Raw genomic sequence first — 24,505 nt, forward strand, 5'->3', positions numbered from 1 at the left:
TCTGTACCCTCTCCAAAGCCTCCACGTCCTTCTGGTAGTGTGGCGACCAGAATTGCACGCAATATTCTAAGTGTGGCCTAACTAAGGTTCTGTACAGCTGCAGCATGACTTGCCAATTTTTATACTCTATGCCCCGACCGATGAAGGCAAGCATTCCGTATGCCTTCTTGACTACCTTATCCACCTGCGTTGCCACTTTCAGTGACCTGTGGACCTGTACGCCCAGATCTCTCTGCCTGTCAATACTCCTAAGGGTTCTGCCATTTACTGTATACTTCCCACCTGCATTAGACCTTCCAAAATGCATTACCTCAGATTTGTCCGGATTAAACTCCATCTGCCATTTCTCCGCCCAAGTCTCCAACCGATCTATATCCTGCTGTATCCTCTGACAATCCTCATCATTATCCGCAACTCCACCAACCTTTGTGTCGTCCGCAAACTTACTAATCAGACCAGCTACATTTTCCTCCAAATCATTTATATATAATGCAAACAGCAAAGGTCCCAACACTGATCCTTGCGGAACACCACTAGTCACATCCCTCCATTCAGAAAAACACCCTTCCACTGATACCCTCTGTCTTCTATGACAGAGCCAGTTCTGTATCCATCTTGCCAGCTCACCTCTGATCTCGTGTGACTTTTTCCCTTAGCAGAGGGGTCAATAACCAAGGGGCATAGATTTCAGGTAAGGGGCAGGAGGTTTAGAGGGTATTTGAGGAAAACATTTTTCACCCAGAGGGTGGTTGGAATCTGGGACGCACTGCCTGAAGGGGTGGTAGAGGCAGGAACCATCACAACATTTAAGAAGTATTTAGATGAGCACTTGAAATGCCATAGCATACAAGGCTACGGGCCAAATGCTGGAAAATGGGATTAAAATAGGTAGGTGTTTGAAGGCTGGCACAGACACGATGGGCCGAAGGGCCTGTTTCTGTGCTGTATGAATCTATGACTGTGCCACATAGGCCCCGGACACTAGTGGCCCCAATCGTCCATTTATCCTTTGAAATGCAACGAACTCTAGAACTGATGTTAACTCTCACATTGGTTGCAGCTAATATTTGAAGCGACTCAGAGAAATAACATTGGGGATATCGCCATTGATGATGTGACTGTTGTGGAAGGTGTGTGTGAAGCTCAGGGGATGTGCTCCTTCGAGGCTAATGCTTGTCAGTACACATCAAGAGGAATGGAAAGGTGGGAGCGGCAGACCGGAAACCCTGGAAGCACCTCCAACCGGCCCATTACTGACCACACAACAGAGACCAGTGAAGGTGAGGACACACAACTCGGCAACTCATCCTCAACAGCCCCACAGGTCCAATACAACTATTCCACTTTCTATATTACTTGAAATGTTTAATGCAGAAATGGGAGATACAATGGGTCACATACTGACCTTTCACACTCTGGGATATTGGGTAATACACTTGGTCAGTGCATCACTCTTGGGGACATGGGTCATACATGAAGAGATGAGTAAGTTAAGTTCCTTCAGACTGCACTTGTTCAGGCCATTGACCAAGGGTTGTTGTTTCTCTTGTTTATAGGGCACTACATGCTGGCTGATACCAGTGTTGGGGTTCTTCCGAGCAGCCATGCTCTGCTCCTGGTTTCACCGGTGCAGGAGCCAAGGGATGCTGGTTGCTCGCAGTTCTGGTTCCAGATGAATGGTGAGACTCCAGGTAATAGCTTCACTTTTAATTTTTTTTTATTTCCAAAATATACTTTATTCATAAAAATCTGTAAAAATTACATTGCCAAACAGTTTCCAAACAGCACCAAAAAATACAAACATTGCAAGGTAGATCAGTTTCCTTCAATACTGTCATGAGTTCCTTCCCAACCCTTCCGTTTCACAATTGTCATGTCAATTACAGTTTTACATTTACAGCAATTGAGAATATTAACGATACAGTTCGAGGGGTTTCCCATGGATCCAGCCCCTCAGTCCAGCTTGGTGGGGGAACCTTACACTGTGGTCTTTCCCCATTGAGCCTTTGCTGCGGCTGCCCCAAGCTTTAGTGCATCCCTCAGCACGTAGTCCTGGACCTTGGAATGTGCCAGTCTGCAACATTCGGTGGTGGACAACTCTTTGCGCTGGAAGACCAGCAAGTTTCGGGCAGACCAAAGGGCGTCTTTCACCGAATTGATAGTCCTCCAGCAGCAGTTGATGTTTGTCTCGGTGTGCGTCCCTGGGAACAGCCCGTAGAGCACAGACTCCTGTGTTACAGAGCTGCTTGGGATGAACCTTGACAAAAACCACTGCATCTCTTTCCACACCACTTTTAATGTCCTCAGAGACACGGCCTTCCTTTCACCTTCATACCTGGGCTCAGCAAACTTAAATCACCATGTCATGATGTGCCCTTGACTCCTCTTAGTTGCAGTAACTAGTACTGCGGATCTTAGTTATATTCTCATACCAGAGTCAGACTCTGAGCTGCATTGTGAGTTATAAATAGATTAGAAAGAAAATGTTTTGATCGTGTAAGTTACTGTTGATATCTGATGGCAGCACATGGCAGTGCCTTGGATTGTTATCACTAAAGGTTCAATTTTTAACTACACCCACTCGATGGAAGCTCTGAGCAGACAGTTAAACTGGTCACAGTGTCTTACCCCGACTGATCCCAAGGATTCAGATCTTAACCAGGTCTTCTGAGAGGACAAGAGGTTCAGACACCCGAGCCAGCAGGTTCCTTCTTTAAATATACAACTCAGGCTCCCACTGTCATTATCAGGGCTCGACAGTAACTTTAACCCCAGGTCTCTGCAAAAAGGCCATTGTAGCTTTGTCAAAATACTAACTGAGTGAGATGAGGAGGTGAGGCCAGAAGAGGCCCAGAATAGGTAAGTTGTGTCATATAATTTTGTTTTCTTGTGGGCCTGACAGAGCAGATGTGTCCACCAGACTCCACAAGGGAGCTTGGGTCTCCCCGGCTGTGGCTTTGCCTCCTCAGAATGGGATTCCCCTCCTGACCACCAACCCCCTCCCCCCCCCCTCCCCTCCCCAGCCCAACGATATAGCTGAGTGCCCGGGACCATTCCTTCAGGATCCATCACGCTCATGCCCTTTGACCCACTGCTATTTCCAGCCTAGTTTGGGTGGGAGACAGACAGGGCTATGCATAAAGCTTTCCTGGGTCTCACACTGCAGAGGACCACATGGTCTGCTGCCTGTCTCGGCCCCCACACCCTGCTCTAGCATTGCCCTCCCTCCTGGAGAGCATCGGAGCATCAGGTTGCGTGTAGACTACAAGGGGGTGAGAGTGGGTATAATGGGGCAAGATTAGGTAGGCAGGGGTGGGGTGTAAGGATGTTAATTGGCTGCCCGACTGTGGAATACCATGAGGGGTCTGAGAGAGGGCCGAGGCAGGTTGATCGTGTTTGATACAGTGTCTGGGTGACGGTATTAGATGCAGAGTGTCTGGATGATGGTGTTAGATACAGAGTCTCTAATTGACCGTGTTTGATACAGAGTGTCTGGGTGGCAGTGTTAGATACAGGGTCTCTGAGTGACGGTGTTAGAAACAGTGTGTCTGAATGACAGTGTTAGATACAGAGTCTCTGTGTGACAGCATTAGATACAGTGTGTCTGGGTGACAGTGTTAGATACAGTGTGTCTGAATGACAGTGTTAGATACAGAGTCTCTGTGTGACAGCATTAGATACAGTGTGTCTGGGTGACAATGTTAGATACAGTGTGTCTGAATGACAGTGTTAGATACAGAGTCTCTGGGAGACAGTGTTAGATACAGAGTGTCTGGGTGACAGTGTTAGATACAGAGTGTCTGAGTGACAGTGTTAGATACAAAGTGTCTTCAGTGATAGTGTTAGATACAGTGTGTCTGGGTGTTGGTGTTAGATACAGAGTGTCTGGGTGTTGGTGTTAGATACAGAGTGTCTGAATGACAGTGTTAGATACAGAGTGTCTGAGTGTTGGTGTTAGTTACAGAGTCTCTGGGTGGCAGTGTTAGATACAGAGTGTCTGAGTGTTGGTGTTAGTTACAGAGTCTCTGGGTGGCAGTGTTAGGTACAGAGTGTCTGGGTGTTGGTGTTAGATACACAGTGTCTGGGTGACAGTGTTATATACAAAGTGTCTTCAGTGATGGTGTTAGATACAGTGTGTCTAAATGACCGTGTTAGATGCAGAGTCTCTGTGTGACAGCATTAGATACAGTGTGTCTGGGTGACAGTGTTAGATACAGAGTGTCTGGAAGACAGTGTTAGATACTGGGTGACAGCATTAGATACAGTGTGTCTGGGTCACAATGTTAGATACAGAATGTCTGGAAGACAGTGTGACATACAGAATGTCTGAGTGTTGGTGTTGTTATAGAGTGTCTGGGTGAAAGCGTTCGATACCGAGTGTCTGGGAGACAGTGTTAGATATAGTGTGTCTGGGTGTTGGTGTTAAATACAGAATGTCTGGGTGTTGGTGTTAGATACACAATGTGGGGGGAACACCGAAAGCGTTGCCTATAAATCGAACCCGAGGATCGAGGCCCAATCTCTTACCTTGCGGGAAAGGAGCGGAGCGGACTTGTGTGAGAGCAGTCCAGGAGCGCCGGAGTTTGAAAAAAAAAGTCAACAGTGACATCACAGGAAAGCTGCAAGGTGATTGGTTGGTGAGTAACTGCTGTTCGGGAATAGCTCTAAATCGCTGGCTTAGTAACTAAGGTAAGAAAGATCTACAGTTTATTTTCAAATATATTAAGTAGTGTTTTTTAGGGAGTTCTGTAGTAACGAGGACCAGGGAAGAAGGGCCCAAAGGTAATTGATATTATTTGATATTAAGCATCTTCCAACAGGTTTAATTTAAAGGGCTAAGTCATGGCAGGAGAACTCAAAGCTGTGGTATGCTCCTCGTGCTCTATGTGGGAAGCTGGAAACATTTCCAGTGCCCGGGACCAGCATGTGTGCAGGAGGTATCTCCAGCTGCAGCTCCTGGACTCACGGGGTTCAGAGCTGGAGCGGCGGCTGGGGACACTGTGGAGCATCCGTGAGGTGGAGAGTATCATGAATAGCACGTATAGAGAGGTGGTCACACCACAGGCTCAGACTCCACAGGCAGGAAGGGAATGGGTGACCACCAGGCAGAGCAAGAGGACTAGGCAGGCAGTTCAGGAATCTCTTATGGCTATTCCCCTGCAAAACAGGTATACTGCTTTGGATACTGTTGGGGGGAATGGCCTCTCGGGAAAGCAGCAACAGCCCAATTCGTTGCACCACAGTTGGCTCTGCTGCCCAGGGGAGGAATAAAAAGTGTGGGAATGCAATAGTTATAGGGGATTCAATTGTAAAGGGAATAGATAGGTGTTTCTGTGGCTGCAAATGAGACTCCAGCATGGTATGTTGCCTCCCTGGTGATAGGGTCAAGGATGTCTCAGAGCGGTTACGGGACATTCTGAAAGGGGAGGGTGAACAGCCAGTGGTCGTGGTACACATTGGTACAAATGACATAGGTTAAAAAAAAGGATGAGGTCCTAGAAGCAGAATATAGGGAATTAGGATGTAAATTGAAAAGTAGGACCTCAAAGGTAGTGATCTCAGGATTACTATCAGTGCCACATGCTAATCAGAGTACAAATAGCAGGATATATCGGACAAATACGTGGCTGAAGAGATGGTGTGAGGGGGAGGGTTTTAGATTCCTGGAACATTGGGACCGGTTCTGGGGGAGGTGGGACCAGTACAAACTGGACGGGTTACACCTGGGCAGGATCGGGACTGATGTCCAAGGGGGAGTATTTGCTAGATTGGTTGGGGAGGATTTAAACTAAAATGGCAGGCGGATGGGAACCTTTGCAAGGAGTCAGAGGAGGGGGGATCAAAGACAAGAACAAAAGGCAGTAAGGGGAATAAGAAAAGTGATAGGCAGAGAAATCAAGGGCCAGAATCAAACAGGGCCACAGTGAAAAATAGTGGGAAGGGGGCAAGTAAAGTTAAAAAGACAAGCCTTAAGGCTTTGTGCCTTAACGCGCGGAACATTCACAATGAAGTGGATGAATTAATCGCGCAAATAGATGTAAACGGGTATGATATAGTCAGGATTATGCAGACATGGCTACAGGGTGACCAGGGATGGGAAATGAACATCCAGGGGTATTCAGTATTTAGGAAGGACAGACATAAAGTAAAAGGCAGTGGAGTTGCATTGCTGGTTACAGATGAAATTAACGCAATAGTGAGGAAGGATAATGGAATATGTATGGGTAGAGCTGAGGGGGTTGTATATAGACCCCCAAACTGTAGTGGTGATGTTGGAAATGGCATTAAACAGGAAATTAGAGACGCATGCGATAAAGGAACATCTGTAATCATGGGTGAGTTTAATCTGCATATAGATTGGGCAAATCAAATTAGTCACAATACCGTAGAGGAGGAATTCATGGAGTGTATACGGGATGGTTTTTTGGACCAATACATTGAGGAACCAACTAGAGATCAGGCCATCCTAGACTGGGTATTGTGTAATGAGAGATGAATAATTGACAATCTAGTTGTTCGAGACCCCTTGGGGATGAGTGACCATAATATGATAGAATTCTTCAGCAAGATGGAGAGTGATGTAGTTGATTCTGAGACAAGGGTCCTGAATCTTAATAAAGGAAACTACAAAGGTATGAGGCGCGAGTAGGCTATGATGGATTGGGAAACGTTACTTAAAGGGATGACGGTGGATAGACAATGGCAAACATTCAAAGAGTGCATGGATGAACTGCAACAATTGTTTATTCCTGTCGGGCGCAAAAGTAAAACGGGAAAGGTAGCCAAACCATGGCTTACAAGGGAAATTAGAGATAGCATTAGATCCAAGGAAGAGGCATACAAATTCGCCAGAAAAAACAACAGATCTGAGGATTGGGAGCAGTTTAGAATTCAGCAACGGAGGACCAAGCGATTGATTAAGAAGGGGAAAATACAGTACGAGAGTAAGCTTGCGGGGAACATAAAAACTGACTTTTTTTGCACTGGAGTGCTGACTTGGGTTGCATTAGAGTGCTAAAGTGGAAGTTGGTAACTGAGGATAATTAAGGGTTAATTTTATCTTAAATCTAATCTGTCTTTTATTTAGCAGATTAACATAACAGTTGCTGTTTGGGTTGGAGAAGGTGAGTTTTAGACCAGCTTTAAACAGGCTTCACTCAGGCTCTGCTTGCAGCTACACCTTGTTAATTAGAGAATTGGCTTAAACCAGTTTTCAGGGGCTAGAGTCAGTCAGTATAAAATTGGGCCATCTTACAGTGCTGACTTTGTTTGTACTAGAATGCTGACTTGGGTTGCATTAGAGTGCTATAGTGGAAGTATGGTGACTGAGGGAGTTCGGTGAGGAGGGAGCGAGGAGCTCCTTTCATTTCCTCCCTGTCCTCAGAGTGAGGGGAGCTGAGAGCTTCCAAAGAGCACAGCTGACTGGTGAGTTATTCCTGGTGGGTATTTCTCAAAGTGGATTGAATTGTAAGTCATTGTTTTAGCAAGACTTAATTGTTTTTTTAATTATAATCATCCATAGTTTTAAATTTAAAGGGTTTAGTCATGGCAGGAGAGCTTGAAGCCGTGGTTTGCTCCTCTTGCTGCATGTGGGAATCCGGGAACATTTCCAGTACCCGGGACCAGCATGTGTGCAGGAAGTATGTCCAGCTGCAGCTCCTGGAAGCTCGGGTTTCAGAGCTGGAACAGCGGCTGGAAACACTGTGGAGCATCCGTAAGTCTGAGAGCATTGTGGATAGCATGTATAGAGAGGTGGTCACACCGCAGCTGAAGGGACTTGAGGGAGGAAGGGAATGGGTGACCACCAGGCAGTCCAAGAGAATCAGGCAGGTAGTTCAGGAGGCCCCTGGGGTCCCGCTTGCAAATCGGTATTCCATTTTGGAGGCTGATGAGGCTGGTTCCTCCAGGGAGTGCGGACAGAGCCAAGCTTCTGGCACCACAAGCAGCCTGTCTGTACAGGAAGGGGGAAAGAGAGGAAGAGCAATAATAATAGGGGATTCTATAGTCAGGGGAACAGATAGGTGCTACTGTGGCCGTCAACGTGACTCCAGGATGGTGTGTTGCCTCCCTGGTGCCAGGGTCCGGGATGTCACTGAACGGCCGCAGGGCATCCTGAAGGGGAAGGGTGATAAGGCAGAGGTCATGGTACATGTTGGTATCAATGACATAGGTAAAAAGAGGGATGAGGCCATGCATCAAGAATTCAAGGAGTTAGGCAGTAGACTAAAAAGCAGGACCTCTCGGGTTGTAATCTCTGGATTACTCCCAGTGCCACATGCTAGCGAGTATAGAAATAGGAGAATAGCACAGATGAATGCGTGGCTTAAGAGTTGGTGCAGGAGGGAGGGTTTTAGATTCCTGGACCACTGGGACCGTTTCTGGGGAAGGTGGGACCTGTACAAGCGGGACGGTCTACATCTGAACCAGAGGGGGACTAACATCCTTGCTGGCAGGTTTGCTAGTGCTGTTGGGAGGAGTTTAAACTAATTTGGCAGGGGGAGGGGACGCAGACTCCTAGCAGAATAGGGACACAGCTAAGCAAAGGAAAGCAAACAAGTCAGAGGGAATACAGCGGAAGTAAGTTTCAAGGGAGTAAGACCAGGATGGAATGCCTCTACTTTAATGCCAGGAGTATTGCAGGTAAAACGGATGAGTTAAGGGCAATGATTGGCACGTGGAATTGTGATATAGTAGCCATCACGGAGACATGGTTGAGGGAGGGGCAGGATTGGCAGCTCAATATCCCAGGATATAGAATCTTCAGGCGAGACAGAGGAGGGGGTAAAAGAGGAGGGGGCGTTGCAATATTAGTTAAGGAGTCAGTTACTGCAGTAAGGAGAGATGATATCTTGGAGGGGGCATCAAATTAAGCTTTATGGGTAGAGTTTAGGAATAAAAAAGGGACAGCCACATTGCTAGGTGTTTATTATAGACCCCCAGATAGTCAGCGGGAAATTGAGGAGCAAATATGTGCGCAATTTGCAGAGGTGTGTAAAAATAATAATTAGGTGATTTCAACTTTCCCAACATTAATTGGGATAGTCATCATGTTAAGGGCTTAGATGGAGTGGAGTTTTAAAAATGTATACAGGAGAACTTTTTAGCTCAATATGTAGAGGATCCAACAAGGGAGGGTGCAGTGCTGGACCTAATTCTGGGGAATGAAGGTGGTTGATGTGTTGGTGGGGGAGCATTTTGGTGATAGTGACCATAACATGGTACAATTTAAGCTTGTTATGGAGAAAGAAATCGACAAGTTGCAAAAAAAGCTTTTGGATTGGGGGAGAGCAAATTTTAGTAAAATAAGGCAGGATCTGGCCAAGGTAGACTGGAAAGAGTTACTTGTCAGGAAATCTACAGAAGAGCAGTGGGGGGCATTCAAAAAGGAAATGGGGAGGGTACAGGCCCAACATGTTCCCTCAAGGGTAACAGATAGGAGCAACAAGCCCAGAGAGCCATAGATGGCCAGAAACATTCAGGGTATGATGAGAAGGAAAAGAGAGGCTTTTAGCAAATACAAGAACAGCAAATCAATGGAAGCATTAGTGGAGTACAGAAAGTGTAGGATGGAGCTTAAAGCAATTAGGAGAGCAAAGAGGGGTATGAGAAAGCTCTGGCTGGTAAAAGTAGGGAAAATCCCAAGATATTCTATAAGTATATCAATGGGAAGAGGATAACCAGGGAAAGAGTAGGACCCATTAGGGACCAAGGGGAAAGTTTGTTGGTGGAGCCAGAGGACATTGGTAGGGTGTTGAATGAATACTTCGCGCCTGTCTTCACCCAAGAGAATGAGGATGTAGATATGGAATTCAGAGAGAGAGACTGTGAGGTTCTTGAGCAAATTGTCATAGGGAGTGACAAGGTATTGGAGGTTTTGGAAGGCTTAAAAGTGGACAGATCTCCAGGTCTGGACGATTTGGGTGAAGATTGCAGGGGCTCTGACCCTAATTTTTAATTCCTCTCTGGCCACGGGGGAGGTGCCAGAGGACTGGAGAACAGCTAATGTGGTCCCACTATTTAAGAAATATTGTAGAGATAAGCCAGGGAACTACAGACCAGTGAATCTCACGTCAGTGGTAGGGAAACTATTGGAGAAAACTCTGAAGGAGAGAATCTATCAACACTTGGAGAGAAAAATTTGATTAGGAATAGTCAGCATGGCTTTGTCAGAGGGAGGTTATGCCTAACAAATTTGATTGAATTTTTTGAGCATGTGACCAGATGTGTAGTTGAGGGTAGTGCAGTTGATGTAGTTAACATTGATTTCAGCAAAGCCTTTGACAAGGTCCCACATGGGAGACTTATCAAGAAAGCAAATGCACATGGGATACAAGGTAACTTGATAAGGTGGATTCAAAATTGGCTTAGCTGTAGGAGACAGAAAGTGATGACAGACGGCTGTTTTAGTGACTGGAAGCCAGTGTCCAGTGGCGTACCACAGGGATCTGTGCTGGGTCCCCTATTGTTTGTCATTTATATAAATGACATAGATGACTATGTGGGGGGTAGGATCAGTAAGTTCGCGGATGACCCAAAGATTGGCCGAGTGGTTAACAGTGAGGTGGAGTGTCTTGGGTTACAGGAAGATATAGACGGGATGGTCAAATGGGCAAAAAAGTGGCAGATGGAATTTAACCCTGAAAAGTGTGAGGTGATACACTTTGGAAGGAGTAATGTGACACGGAAGTATTCAATGAATGGCCTGACACTGGGAAGTGCCGAGGAACAAAGGGACCTTGGCGTGTTTGTCCATAGATCTCTGAAAGCAGAAGGGCAGGTTAACAGGGTGGTGAAAAAGGCATATGGGACACTTGCCTTTATCAATCGAGGCATAGATTACAAAAGCAGGGAGGTCATGTTGGAGTTGTACAGAACTTTGGTAAGGCCACAGCTGGAGTACTGTGTGCAATTCTGGTCGCCACATTATAGGAAGGATGTGATTGCATTGGAGGGGGTGCAGAGGCGATTCACCAGGATATTGCCTGGGATGGAACATTTAAGCTATGAAGAGAGGTTGGATGGGCTTGGGTTGTTTTCACTGGAGCAGAGAAGACTGAGGGGTGACCTGATCAAGGTGTACAAGATTATGAGGGGCATGGACAGGGTGGATAGGGAGCAGCTATTCCCCTTAGTTGAAGGGTCAGTTACGAGGGGTCACAAGTTTAAGGTGAGGGGCGGGAGGTTTAAGGGGGATTTGAGGAAGAACTTTTTTACCCAGAGGGTGGTGACGGTCTGGAATGCCCTGCCTGGGAGGGTGGTAGAGGGGGGTTGCCTCACATCCTTTAAAAAGTACCTGGATGAGCACTTGGCACGTCATAACATTCAAGGCTATGGGCCAAGTGCTGGCAAATGGGATTAGGTAGACAGGTCAGGTGTTTTAATATATCGGTGCAGACTCGATGGGCCAAAGGGCCTCTTCTGCACTGTATTATTCTGTGATTCTGATTCTGTGATTCTGACTGTAAAAGTTTCGTTAGGTATGTGAAGAGAAAAAGATCAGTGAAGACAAATATAGGTCTCTTACAGTCAGAAACAGGGGAATTTATTATGGGGAACAAAGAAATGGCTGACCAACGAAATGTATACTTTGGTTCTGTCTTCACAAAGGAGGACATAAATATCATACCAGAAATGTTGGGGAACACGGGGTTTAGTGAGAGGGAGGAACTGAAAGAAATCAGTATTAGTAGAGAAATGGTGTTGGGGAAATTGATGGGATTGAAGGCTGATAAATCCCCAGGGTCTGATGGTCTGCATCCCAGAATACTTAAGGAAGTGGCCCTAGAAATAGTGGATGCATTGGTGGTCATCTTTCAAGATTCTATAGACTCTGGAACAGTTCCTACAGATTGGAGGGTAGCTAATGTAACCCCATTATTTAAAAAGGGAGGTAGAGAGAAAGCAGGGAATTATAGACCAGTCAGCCTGACGTCGGTAGTGGGGAAAATTCTAGAGTCCATTATCAAAGATTTTATAGCGGAACACTTGGAGAACAGTGGTAGAATCGGACAGAATCAGCATGGATTTACGAAAGGGATATCATGCTTGACAAATCTACTAGAATTCTTTGAGGATGTAACTAGTAGAGTTGATGAGGGGGAGCCAGTGGATGTGTTTTATTTGGACTTTCAGAAGGCTTTCGACAAAGTCACACATAAGAGATTAGCGTGTAAAATTAAAGTGCATGGGGTTGGGGGATAGTGCATTGCGATGGATAGAAAATTGGTTGGCAGACAGGAAACAAAGAGTAGGAATAAATGGGTCTTTTTCCGAATGGCAGGCAGTGACTAGTGGGGTACTGCAGGGATCCGTGCTCGGACCCCAGCTATTCACAATATATATTAATGATTTAGATGAGGGAGCTAAATGTAATATCTCCAAATTTGCAGATGACACAAAACTGGGTGGCAGGGTGAGTTGTGATGAGGATACAGAGAGGCTTCAGGGTGATTTGGACAAGTTGAGTGAGTGGGCAAATGCATAGCAGATGCAGTATATTGTGGATAAATGTGAGGTTATCCACTTTGGTAGCAAAAACAGGAAGGCAGATTATTATCTGAACAGCTATAAACTGAGAGAGGGGAATATGCAACGAGACCTGGATGTTCTCATACACCAGTCGTTGAGGGTAAGCATGCAGGTCCAACAGGCAATAAAAAAAGCAAATAGTATGTTGGCCTTCATAGCGAGAGGATTCGAGTACAGGAGCAGGGATGTCTTGCTGCAATTATACAGGGCCTTGGTGAGGCCACACCTGGAATATTGTGTGCAGTTTTGGTCTCCTTATCTGAGGAAGGATGTTCTTACTATAGAGGGAGTGCAGCGAAGGTTTACCAGACTGATTCCTGGGATGGCGGGACTGACATATGAGGAGAGATTGAGTTGGTTAGGATTATATTCGCTGGATTTAAGAAGAGTGAGGGGGGATCTCATAGAAACCTATAAAAGTCTAACAGGACTTGACAGAGTAGATGCAGGAAGGATGTTCCCGATGGTAGGGGAGTCCAGAACCAGGGGTCATAGTCTAAGGATATGGGGGAAACCTTTCAGGACTGAGATGACCCACAGAAAGCAGTTGAGGCCAAAACATTGCATGTTTTCAAGAAGCAGTTAGATATAGCTCTTGGGTCTAAAGGGATCAAAGGATATGGGGAGAAAGTGGGAACAAGTTACTGAGTTGGATGATCAGCCATGATCATAATGAATGGCAGAGCAGGCTCGAAGGGCTGAATGGCCTACTCCTGCTCCTATTTTCTATCTTTCTATACAGAGTGTCTGAATGACAGTGTTAGATACAGAGTCTCTGTGTGACAGTGTTAGAGACAGTGTGTCTGGCAGACAGTGTGAGATACGGAGTGTCTGAGTGTTGGTGTTAGTTTCAGAGTCTCTGGGTGAAAGCGTTAGATATAGTGTGTCTGGGTGACAGTGTTAGATACAGAGTGTCAGGGAGACTGTGTCAGATACAGAGTGTCTGGTTGAAAGCGTTAGATACGGAGTGTCTGGCAGTGTTAGATACGGAGTGTCTGGGTGACACTGTTAGATACTGGGTGACAGTGTTAGAGAGAGTGTGTCTGGATGACAGTGTTAGATACGGAGTGTCTGGGTGTCACCAAGTATAAAGGACTCGATGATTGTCAGATTTCAAGCTGCTCTAGATACTGGATGCAGACATCAATACAATGGAAGGACAGGCAGATCTGGTTATTACAGCAGTAGACAGAATTGGAATAGCAATAATTGGCAAATGAATCCCAGGAATGCCCAAGGAACAGCTAATGGCTGCTTCAGGTATGACTCTAAGTATTATTACACGATGAACTGCCCAAAGCAGAGAGAACTTGAAATGATACGCGACACAGTGAATTCTAAGGAAGAGGATGAAGATAATGATGGATCCTAACAAATGAAACTGGTCACAAGCAGTTTTAGTCCTGTGATGAATATGTCATTTGTGGACTCATTTAACAGTGCAGTACTTGCCTTTCTGCAGTATGTGGAAAAGATTGGTTAAAATCTTATTGTTACAGTCAAGTGAGGAGGAGTCGAGGGGTTTCTCTCTTTTCCCTCTTCTTGTTTGACCACAACAGGTTTAATTCTTTCTTAAAGTGTGTGTACTGGCCAATTCAGTAGGTGTTTGATTACTTACTTGCTATGGTCATAACAAGAACCAATCGGACAAGCTTTCCTAAGTTAACAAAGAAAGAAGTTAACTTTATTGTACCTAAACCAAACTAATAAAATTATAATGCGCCAACTTTCACTGTCACACATACACACAAATAGGTTACAGGGTGGGGAAAGGTAAATTGTTTGAGTTGGAGGACATAAAAAATGTATACAGTCTGTGAAGTTTGGTTATTTGGTTGGCTTCTAGCTGAATTTGGTTCTCCTGGGGATTTAGTTTGAAGAGGTAGATGACTGGTTCAGTGGGTTTCCTGGAGATAGCGATGCGGATGATTCCCTCTAATGGGGTTTCTGACTGTAGCTGGAGTATGCAAAGGTGGTCATTCAACAGGCAGGATTTGAACGTTTTCAAGCTGTAATGGAAAGAGAGAGGTGATAGAGAGGGACCCCTACTTAGGGTCTGCTCATGTCAGAGTCCAGTTGCTTCTCCTCTGCTACAGCTTAAAAACCACAGATGGGGAGGGGCTTGTCACATGACAGTCATTCAGTCATTCAAACATAGCAGCATAATTTCCTCTTCTCGCTGAGAGAATAAGTAGTTCCTTTAAACTCCCTGGGTCTTGGTTCTTACTGGGAAATGCAGACATTTCATGTCTCTCCTCACAAGCATTGCAATGTAGGATACAGTATTGCAAATTAGGTGCTCATCCTGAACTGAAAGGAAGACTTTGATGGCAGCTTGTCTTTTTAAAAATGTCTTTTAAAAGAAATACAAATTCAGATCTCCAATGGGCCAAAGAAAATTATCATTCAACAAAACACATTGCCGTAACTGTATCTTGATTAACTAAGTGGTGAGGATAATTAGGGATGGACAATAAATTCTGGCCTAGGCAGTGACACCCACATCCCATGAACGAATAAAAAAACGAAACTTGACATGGAGTATTTTTGGAAAGTCAGTGGATCTGCAGTTTACTCAGACAGGACATTATTGTATTGCCTTAACAAAACCTGATGTTTCTTATCAGAGTGTTAAACAAGTACGAGTGACATCAGGTGATAAGAATCAGAGATATAAAAGCAAATTGTGTTAAAGTTAAACATCAACAATTTACTCACCCTACTTGTCAATGGTTAAATATCCTGAAAAAAGGTGCAGGTGTGGTTGGTGAAGTGTCTACAAGGCTAAAAGAAGAGATTATTGAGAAGTGTGAAATCCGTAAAAAGTATCGGAGGATGCATTGTGTCCTATTGGAAAACTTCCATTGACACGCGACGTTAACAAGTTGCCATGGATCTAAAGAAATGGGACAAAAACAGAAATATTTTCATTCTACATTTTGTAGATCTGGTGACCAGATTTAGTTTTTCTACAATAATACTTAATAGGGCAAAAGGGTGATTATAGACAAAATCATGGAGAAATGGATAGGGACTGGATTTGGGGCACCAGTGTAGTTTGTAACTGAGGGGAATTTGCCATTGACAAGTTCAGAGACATGTCTGAAAACATGGTCATGAAGACTGCAGCTGAAAGTCCTTTCAGCAATGGGCTGTGTGAAACGAATCATGAAATGATCGATAAAATGCTCCATAAAAGTTTAGCTGATCAATCAGACTGCAAGCTGACATAGCATGAGTGGATCATGCAAAAAATTCACTCCAGATGGTTCAAGGATATAGTCCCGATCAAATAATCTATGGGCGAAATCCCAAATTGCCTTCTGTGCTGTGCAAAAGTTCTCCTACTCTAGAAGGTACAACAATTAGTTTAATTTTTTCTGCACATTTGACTGCTTTGCATACAGGGGTACAGGCTTTCATCAAGCCTGAAGTCTCAGAGAAAATTCAGAGAACTGTGAGGCATCGTATAAGACCATCTGAGACAGAATTTAATTCAGGAGATTTGGTGTTTTATAAAAGAGAGGGTCATTGGGAATGGAAAGGCCCTGGTCGTGACTGTACTAATGAAACATGGCAATCAAACTGTTAAGGTTCATTCTTCATGTTTAATCAAAATTAATTACAAAATCGCAACCTCTGAGCAGCTGATAAAAGGAAACAAGGCACCTTGTAACGAGAGTGCTCATGTGATTTGTGATGAAGGTCCTGAGGAACAGAATACACAATGGGCCGAATGGCCACCTTCTGCACTGTAACAATTCTGTGATTCTGTGAAAGGAAATTAGATAGCTCGAGAGAGTTCGGTGTTTATGATGAGGTACCAGATAGGGGGCACTCAGCCTTGTCACATTGATGAATTTGTAGTGAAAAAGTCCTTCCCAATGGGACTTAAAAGGCTAAAGCAAGGTTAGTTGTGAGGAGTTTTGAAGAGCGACTGGGTGATATGGATGTTAAAGTGGACTATCCCACAGCTGGAAAAGTAATCTTGAAAATGGTTTTATCTCTTTTAGCCACATATTCATGAGAGTGTACATCAATTGATATAAAAGCCACATTTCTGCAAGGTGATACTTTTCAGTGGGAAGTCTTTCTGAAACTACCCAAAGAAGCAGCAGATGCAAAAGGAAGACTATGGAAACTAAACAAATGCGACTATGGCCTTAATGATGCTTCCAGGGAGTGGTATTTTTCAGTGAGATCTGTTTTGCTGAAAATTGGTCGTGTTCAACTAAAAGCAGATGCCGTAATGTTTCATTGGGTACCATAATCTATGACCTCCTGGAACATTGCCTGGCAGAACAACCCAAGATCGCAAGTCAAGAAGGCAACATTCCAATAGCTCAAGACAAATCTGGAAGATAAAGGACAGTGGTAGGAAGAGAAAGGCCGAGAGATCCAACAATATGCTGACCACCATGATATGCAAAGCTTTTTTGACCACCAGGACCATCTACAGATCAAGGTCAAATCAACAAAATCCCCTTTGCTCATAGGATGGTGTCTCTTTTTTGTTCTTTCATGGGATGTGGGTATCGCTGGCCATGTCAACATTTGTTGCCCATCCCTAATTGCCCTAGAGAAGGTGGTGATGAGCTGCCTTCTTGAACCGCTGCAGTCCATGTGGCATGGGTACATCCACAGTGCTATTAGGAAGGGAATTCCAGGATTTTAATCCGGCGACAGTGAAGGAACGGTGCTGTAGTTCCAAGTCAGCATGGTGTGTGGCTTGGAGGGGAACTTGCAGGTGGTGGTATACCCATTTGTCTGCTATCCCAGTGGAAGAGGTCGTGAGTTTGGAACGTGCTGTCGAAGGAGCCTTGGTGCGTTGCTGCAGTGCATCTTGTAGATGGTACACACTGCTGTCACTGTGCGTCAGTGGTGGAGAAGGTGAATGTTTGTGAATGGGGTGCCAATCAAGCGGGCTGCTTTGTCCTGGATGGTGTCGAGCTTCTTGAGTGTTGTTGGAGCTGCACCCATCCAGGAAAGTGGAGAGTATTCCATCACACTCCTGACTTGTGCCTTGTAGATTGTGGACAGGCTTTGGGGAGTCAGGAAGTGAGTTACTCGCGCAGAATTCACAGTCTCTGACCTGCTCTTGTAGGCACAGTATTTATGTGGCTGCTCCAATTTAGTTTCTGGTCAATGGTACTCCCCAGGATGTTGGTGGTGGGAGATTCAGCAGTGGTAATGCTGTTGAATGTCAAGGAGAGATGGTTAAATTCTCTTATTGGAGACTGTCATTGTCTGGTTCTTATGTGGCGCAAATGTAACTTGCCACTTATCAGCCCAAGCCTGAATGTTGTCCTGGTCTTCCTGCATATGGACATGGACTGCTTCAGTGTTTGTGGAGTTGCGAATGGTACTAAACATCAGTGAACATCCCCACTTCTGACCTTATGATGGAGGGAAGGTCATTGATGAAGCAGCTGAAGATGGTTGGGCCTAGGACACTACCCTGAGGAACTCCTGCAGTGATGTCCTGGGACTGAGATGATTGACCTCTAACAACCACAACCATCTTCCTTTGTAGGTGTGACTTCAACCAGTGGAGAGTTTTCAGCCCAATTCCCATTGACTTCAGTTTTGATCGGGCTCCTTGATGCCACACTCTGTCAAATGCTACTTTGATATCCAGGGCAATCACTCTCACTTCACCTCTTGAGTTCAGCTCATTTGTCCCTGTTTGGACCAAGGCTGTAACGAGGTCAGGAGCTGAGTGGTCCTGGCGGAACCCAAACTGAGCCTCAGTAAGCAGGTTATCGCTGTTTAAGCGGCGCTTGATAACACTGTCACTTTATTGATGATCGAGAGCAGACTAATGGGGCAGTAATTGGCCAGATTGGACTTGTCCTGCTTTTTGTAGATTGGACATATCTGGGCAATTTTCCACATTGTCGGTAGATGCTAGTGTTGTAGCTGTACTGGAACAGCTTGGCTAGGGACACAGCTCGTTCTGCAGCACAAGCCTTCAGTACTACAGCCGGGATGTTGTCAGGACCCATCTTCAGGATGACAATGCCACCTGTCAACGCTGGAAAGAACATTTTCAACAACTCCTCAACCATGAATCCACAATGGCCGCTGGTACTCTTCAGGCTACCCACCAGTACCCTGTGGTAGAATCCATGGGTGAACCACCATCAGTGGGAGAGCTGCAACAAGCAGTCAAACAGATGAAAAACAACAAAGCCTGTGGCCCTGATGGTATTCCAGCTGAGGTTTTCAAAGCTGGTGGGCTTTTACTCACATCAAGACTCCATGCACTCATCCTACAGTTTTAGGAGGAAAAAGAACTCTCTCTTGTCCACAGCAGGGAAAATTCTGACACGCATTCTCCTGAATCGGCTACTTCCTGTGGCTTTAGACCTTCCAGGGGAACCTCTGACATGGTCTTTGTTGCCAGACAAATCCAAGAGAAAATGTCGAGAACAAAACCAGGAACTCTTCATTGCATTCATTGACTCAGTAAATCGCAAGGCTCTGTGGATCATGCTCCAGAGATTTGGATGTCTAAGAAACTTCTTCACATCCTGCAATTGCTCCATGATGATATGACTGCAACTGTCTTGAGTGAGAGATCTGAAACAGACACCTTCAAAATTCAGACCGGGGTCAAGCAAGGCTGTGTGATAGCCCCCATACTATTTACAATCTACCTGACAGTGTCTAGTCAGTGCGTGAAAGATCAGCTACCCTCTGGTGTGAGTGTTAAATACCGCCTAGATGGAAATCTCTTTAACCTCAGTAGCCTCTATGCCAAAACTAAATTGACCACCACAGACAAACATATAGTTTGCAGATGACTGCAGTGTTGTTGTCCACTTTGCACAGATCTGCAAGCCACTCTCGTTCTCTTCAATTCCGCCTTGAATGTTGCCAAAACAATACAACCCACACCTGATCAGCCAAATATTCCACCTCTCATATATGTTGAAGGAAAGACTTTGGAATAGGTTGAGCACTTCCTATACCATGGCAGCTACCCTTATCAAAAGGTCACCATTGATGAGGAGATCCAACACCGGATCAGCTGCGCCAGCTCAGCCTTCTGCAAACTACAGCAGTGAGTGTTTGACATCAAAGATCTCCACAAGTCAACAAAAATCCTAGTGTACAGAGCAATTGTTGCCACCACACTCCTGTACTGCAGTGAGACCTGGACTGTATATCAGTGACACATAAGAGTGCTAGAGAAATACCATCAGCAACGCCTCCGCCGCATCTTCCAGATTCGATGGGAGGAACATAGGAACATTGGTACATAGGAGCAGGAGTAGGCCATTCAGCCCATCGAGCCTGCCCTGCCATTCAATACGATCATGACTGATCTTCCACTTCAATGCCTTTTTCCCACACTATCCTCATATCCCTTTATGTCATTTATATTTAGAAATCTGTCGATCTCTGCTTTAAACATACTCAATGACTAAACTTCCACAGCCCTCTGGGGTAGAGAATTCCAAAGATTCACAAACCTCTGAGTAAAGAAATTTCTCCTCATCTCTGTCCTAAGTGACTTCCCCCTTATTTTGAAATTGTGTCCCCTGGTTCTAGACTCCCCAACCAGGGGAAACATCTTACCTGCATCTACCCTGTCTATCCCTTTAAGATCACCTCTCATTCTTTGTACCACTAGAGAATACAGGCCCAGTTTCCCCACTCTCTCTTCATAGGACAGTCCCACCATCTCTGGAACAAGTCTGGTGAACCTTCGTTGCACTCCCTCTATGGCAATAATATCCTTCCTAAGGAAAGGGGACCAAAACTGCACACAGTACTCCAGGGGCAGTCTAACCAAGGTTCTAGACAATTGAAGCAAGACTTCACCCTCCTGCACTCAAATCCTCTTGCGATAAAGGCTAACATATCATTAGTCTTCTTAATTTCTTGCTGCGCCTGCATGTTAGCTTTCAGTGACTTATTGACAAGGACACCCAGGTTCCTTTGTACATCTACACTTTCTAATCTCTTACCATTTAAGAAATACTCTGCACATCTATTCCTCCTACCAAAGTGGATAACCTCACATTTTTCCACATTATATTCCATCTGCCACATTCTTGCCCACTCACTAGTCTGTCCAAATCCCCTTGAAGCCGCTTTGCATCTTCCTCAAAACACACATTCCCACCTAGTTTTGTGGTCATCCGTGAATTTGGTAATACTACATTTGGTCCCCACATTCAAATCATTGATATATATTGTGGACAGCTGGGGTCAAAGCACTGATCCCTGCGGTACCCCACTAGTCACAGCCTGCCAGCTCGAGAATGACCTGTTTATTCTTACTCTCTGCTTTCTGCCTGTTAACCAATCCTTAATCCATGCCAGTGTATTATCTCCTATCCCATGTGCTTTAATTTTGCTAACCAACCTCCTGTGGGGGACTTTATCAAAAGCCTTCTGAAAATCCAAGTATACCACATCCACCAACTCCCCTTTATCAATTCTGTTAGTAACATCCTCAAAAAACTCCAACAGGTTTGTCAAACGTGATTTCCCATTCATAAATCCATACTGACTATGCCCAATCAGATCATTATTATCCAAGTGTACATTTATCACATCCTTTAGAATAGATTCTAGCATTTTCGCAACGACTGATGTAAGGCCAACAGGTCTGTAATTCCTTGTTTTCGCTCTCCCTCCCTTCTTAAATAGTGGGGTGACATTTGCGACCTTCCAATCTGCAGGAACCGCTCCAGCATCTATAGAATTTTGGAAGATGATCACCAATGCATCCACTATCTCCATAGCTACCTCTTTCAACACTCTGAGATGTAGAATATCAGGTCCTGGGGACTTATCAACCTTCAGCCCCATTAATTTCTCCAATACAACCTTCTTACTAATACTAATTTTCTTCAATTCATCTTTCCCCCTAATCCCTTGGATCTCTAATTCTGGGAGATTTCTTGTCTCAGTGGAGACAGACACAAAGTAATCATTTAGCTTCTCTGCTATTTCTCTAGTCCCCATTATAAATTCTCCTGACTCTAGCTGTAATGGACTCACATTTGTCTTAGTCAAATGTTTCCTTTATACATACCTATATAAGCTTTTACAGTCCTTTTTTTATTTTTTGCTAGCTTACATTCATATTCTATTCTCCCTTTCTTTATCAGTTTCTTCATCCTCCTTTGCTGTATTCTAAAATCCTCCCAGTCCTCAGGTTTACTACTATTTCTGGCAACTTTATAGGCCTTTTATTTTAATCTTATACATTCCTTAACTTCCTTTGTTATCCACGGTTGACTGCCTTTACTTTTGGAGTTTTTGTGCCTTGAAGGAATGTATAGTTGCTGTAAACTATGTAATATTTCTTTAAAGACTATCCATTGCCTATGTATTGTCAACCTTTTAATGTATTTTCCCAATCCACCTCAGCCAATTTGTCCCTCATACCTTCATAATGTCCTTTGTTCAAATTTAACACCCTGGCTTCACATTAAACTACCTCACTTTCAAACATAATGTAGAATTCTACCATATTATGGTCACTCATCCCAAAAGGTTCTTTTACAACAAGATTTATTTTTTATTCATTCATGGGATGTGGGCGTCGCAGGCCAGGCCAGCATTTATTGCCCATCCCTAATTGCCCTTGAACTGAGTGGCTTGCTAGGCCATTTCGAGGGCATGTAAGAGTCAACCACATTGCTGTGGATCTGGAGTCACATGTAGGCCAGACCAGGTAAGGACAGCAGATTTCCTTTCCTAAAGGACATTAGTGAACCAGATGGGTTTTTACAACAATCGACAATGGTTTCATGGCCATCATTAGACTAGCTTTTTTTTTAAAATTCCAGATTTATTAATTGAATTCAAATTCCACCTTCTGCTGTGGTGGGATTCGAACCCATTAATTAGCCCTTTCTCATTACATAATGCTAGATCTAAAATAGCTTGTTCTCGAGTCGATTCCTCAATATACTGCACTAGAAAGCCATCCCTAACACACTCCAGAAACTCGTCCTCCAAAGCATTAGTGCTCATTAGGTTTACCCAGTCTATATGCAGATTGAGGTCACCCATGATTACTGTGTTACCCATGGTACATGCTTCTCTAATCTCCTGATTAATACCATGCTCCACACCACCACTACTGTTTGGTGACCCTTAAACAACTCCTGTTTGCTGCCCCTTGCTGTTTCTTAGCTCCACTCAACAGATTCCACACTTTGTTCTTCCGATCTGCAATCCTCCCTTACTAATGTACTGATCCCATCCCTTATTATTAGCGCAACACCACCTCCTTTTCCTTTTTGCCTATCCTTCCTAACTTTTGAATATCCTTGAATATTCAGTTCCCAGTCTTGGTCACCGTGTGGCCATGTTTCCATTACAGCAATTAGATCATACCCATTTACCTCTATTTGGGCCTTTAAATCATCTACCTTGTTGTGAATGCTGCGTTCATTCAGATAGAGTGCCCTTAACCTTGTCTTCTTGACATTCTGCATTCTAAGCCTAGTTGATGTTTGCATTTGTTTCGCCTGCCTTCTAATGTCACTTGCTACTTTTCTACCTCCAGTTACCAGCTTTCCTTCCTTTCAATTTGAGCTACCCCTCAGGTTCCCACCCCCCTGACAAGCTACTTTAAACCCTCCCCAACAGCACTAGCAAATCTCCCTGTGAGGATATTAGTTCTGATCCAGTTAAGGTGTAATCCATCCATCTTGTAAAGTTCCCACCTGCCCAATGCCTCAGAAATCTGATGCCCTCCCTCCTACTCCAATTCTCCAGCCACATGTTCAATTGATCAATCCTCCTATTCCTATGCTCACTAGCACATGACACTGGGAGTAGTCCTGAGATTACTGCTTTGGAGGTCCTGATTTTTAAGTTCCTTCTTAACTCCCTAAAATCTGCTTTCAGGACCTCATCCCTCTTCCTACCTATGTCATTGGTACCAATGAGGACCATGGCTGTTCACCTTCCCCCGGAAGGATGTCCTGTAGTCGCTCCATGACATCCTTGACCTTGGCACCAGGGAGGCAACCCACCATCCTGGAGTCACGTTTACTGTCACAGAAATGCCGTCTGATCCCTGATTACCGAATCCCCTATCACTATTGCTTTTCCACTCTTCTTCCTCCCCTCCTGTGCAGCTGAGCCACTCGTGGTGCCACGGACTTTGTTCTGGTTGCACTCCCCCAGGAATCATCGCTCTCACCAGTATCCAAAATGTAAAACCAATTAGCAAGCAAGAGAGACTCAGGGGACTGCTGCACTGCTTGCCTGGTTCTCTTAGACTGCCTGGCCATCACCCATTCCCTCCTTGCCTGCATACTGTTAGCCTGTGATGTGACCACCTCCCTAAACGTGCTATCCACGTAGTCCTCTGCCTCGCGAATGTACAACAGTAATTCCAGCCACTGTTTGAATTCCAAAACCCGGAGCTCAAGCTTCTGCAGCCAGTGACACCTCCTGCAGATGTGTTCATCTTGGACACGTAGTGCGTCCGTGACCTCCCACATTCGCAGGATGTACATTTCACTTGGCCAAGCTGACCTGCCATAACGTAACTTTTAAAACTTGTTATTACAATGAAAAGTAAAAGAACTTACCAGTTTCTCACTGTCGAACAATCGCTAGTGCCTTTCTTGACGGCAGCTCCACCAACATTCAGGCAAAACTGCTGCAAAACCAACTGCAATGACTGAACACTGTGTCTGGATGGCCGAAAACCGTCTTCCCCCGCCAGTTCCTGTTTTCTCAACTCTCAAATGGCCAGAATTCCAGGGAGGACAAAGAAAATGCTTCAAAGACACTCTGAAACTCTCTTTTGAAGTGTGGCTGCACTGACATTGATGACTGGGAGGAGCTTGTTACCAATCGTTCAAAATGGCGACAACTTGTCTATCAAGCTGCATCATGCTTTGGGTCCAAATGCCTTAATGATGTGGCAGAGAAGGAAAGAAAAAGAAGCAAATCCTGCACTCCGGATCCCTCTACCCTGTGTGATGTCCTG

General features: G+C 44.8%; 1 protein-coding gene across 2 annotated transcripts in view; it reads left to right on the forward strand.

Annotated features, from left to right (window-relative positions):
- The window catches only part of LOC137347522 (apical endosomal glycoprotein-like), an 89,379-nt gene that overhangs the window by 29,178 nt on the left and 35,696 nt on the right, over nucleotides 1-24,505 (forward strand). For both annotated transcript variants that reach the window (XM_068011973.1, XM_068011974.1), the window contains exons 6-7: nucleotides 1,061-1,280; nucleotides 1,557-1,691. In XM_068011973.1, coding sequence (XP_067868074.1) covers nucleotides 1,061-1,280; nucleotides 1,557-1,691 — 355 coding nt within the window. The remainder of the gene's footprint in view (nucleotides 1-1,060; nucleotides 1,281-1,556; nucleotides 1,692-24,505) is intronic.

The sequence above is a fragment of the Heterodontus francisci genome, chromosome 32 (assembly GCF_036365525.1).
Source record: "Heterodontus francisci isolate sHetFra1 chromosome 32, sHetFra1.hap1, whole genome shotgun sequence".
In the NCBI taxonomy this organism is placed as follows: domain Eukaryota; kingdom Metazoa; phylum Chordata; class Chondrichthyes; order Heterodontiformes; family Heterodontidae; genus Heterodontus; species Heterodontus francisci.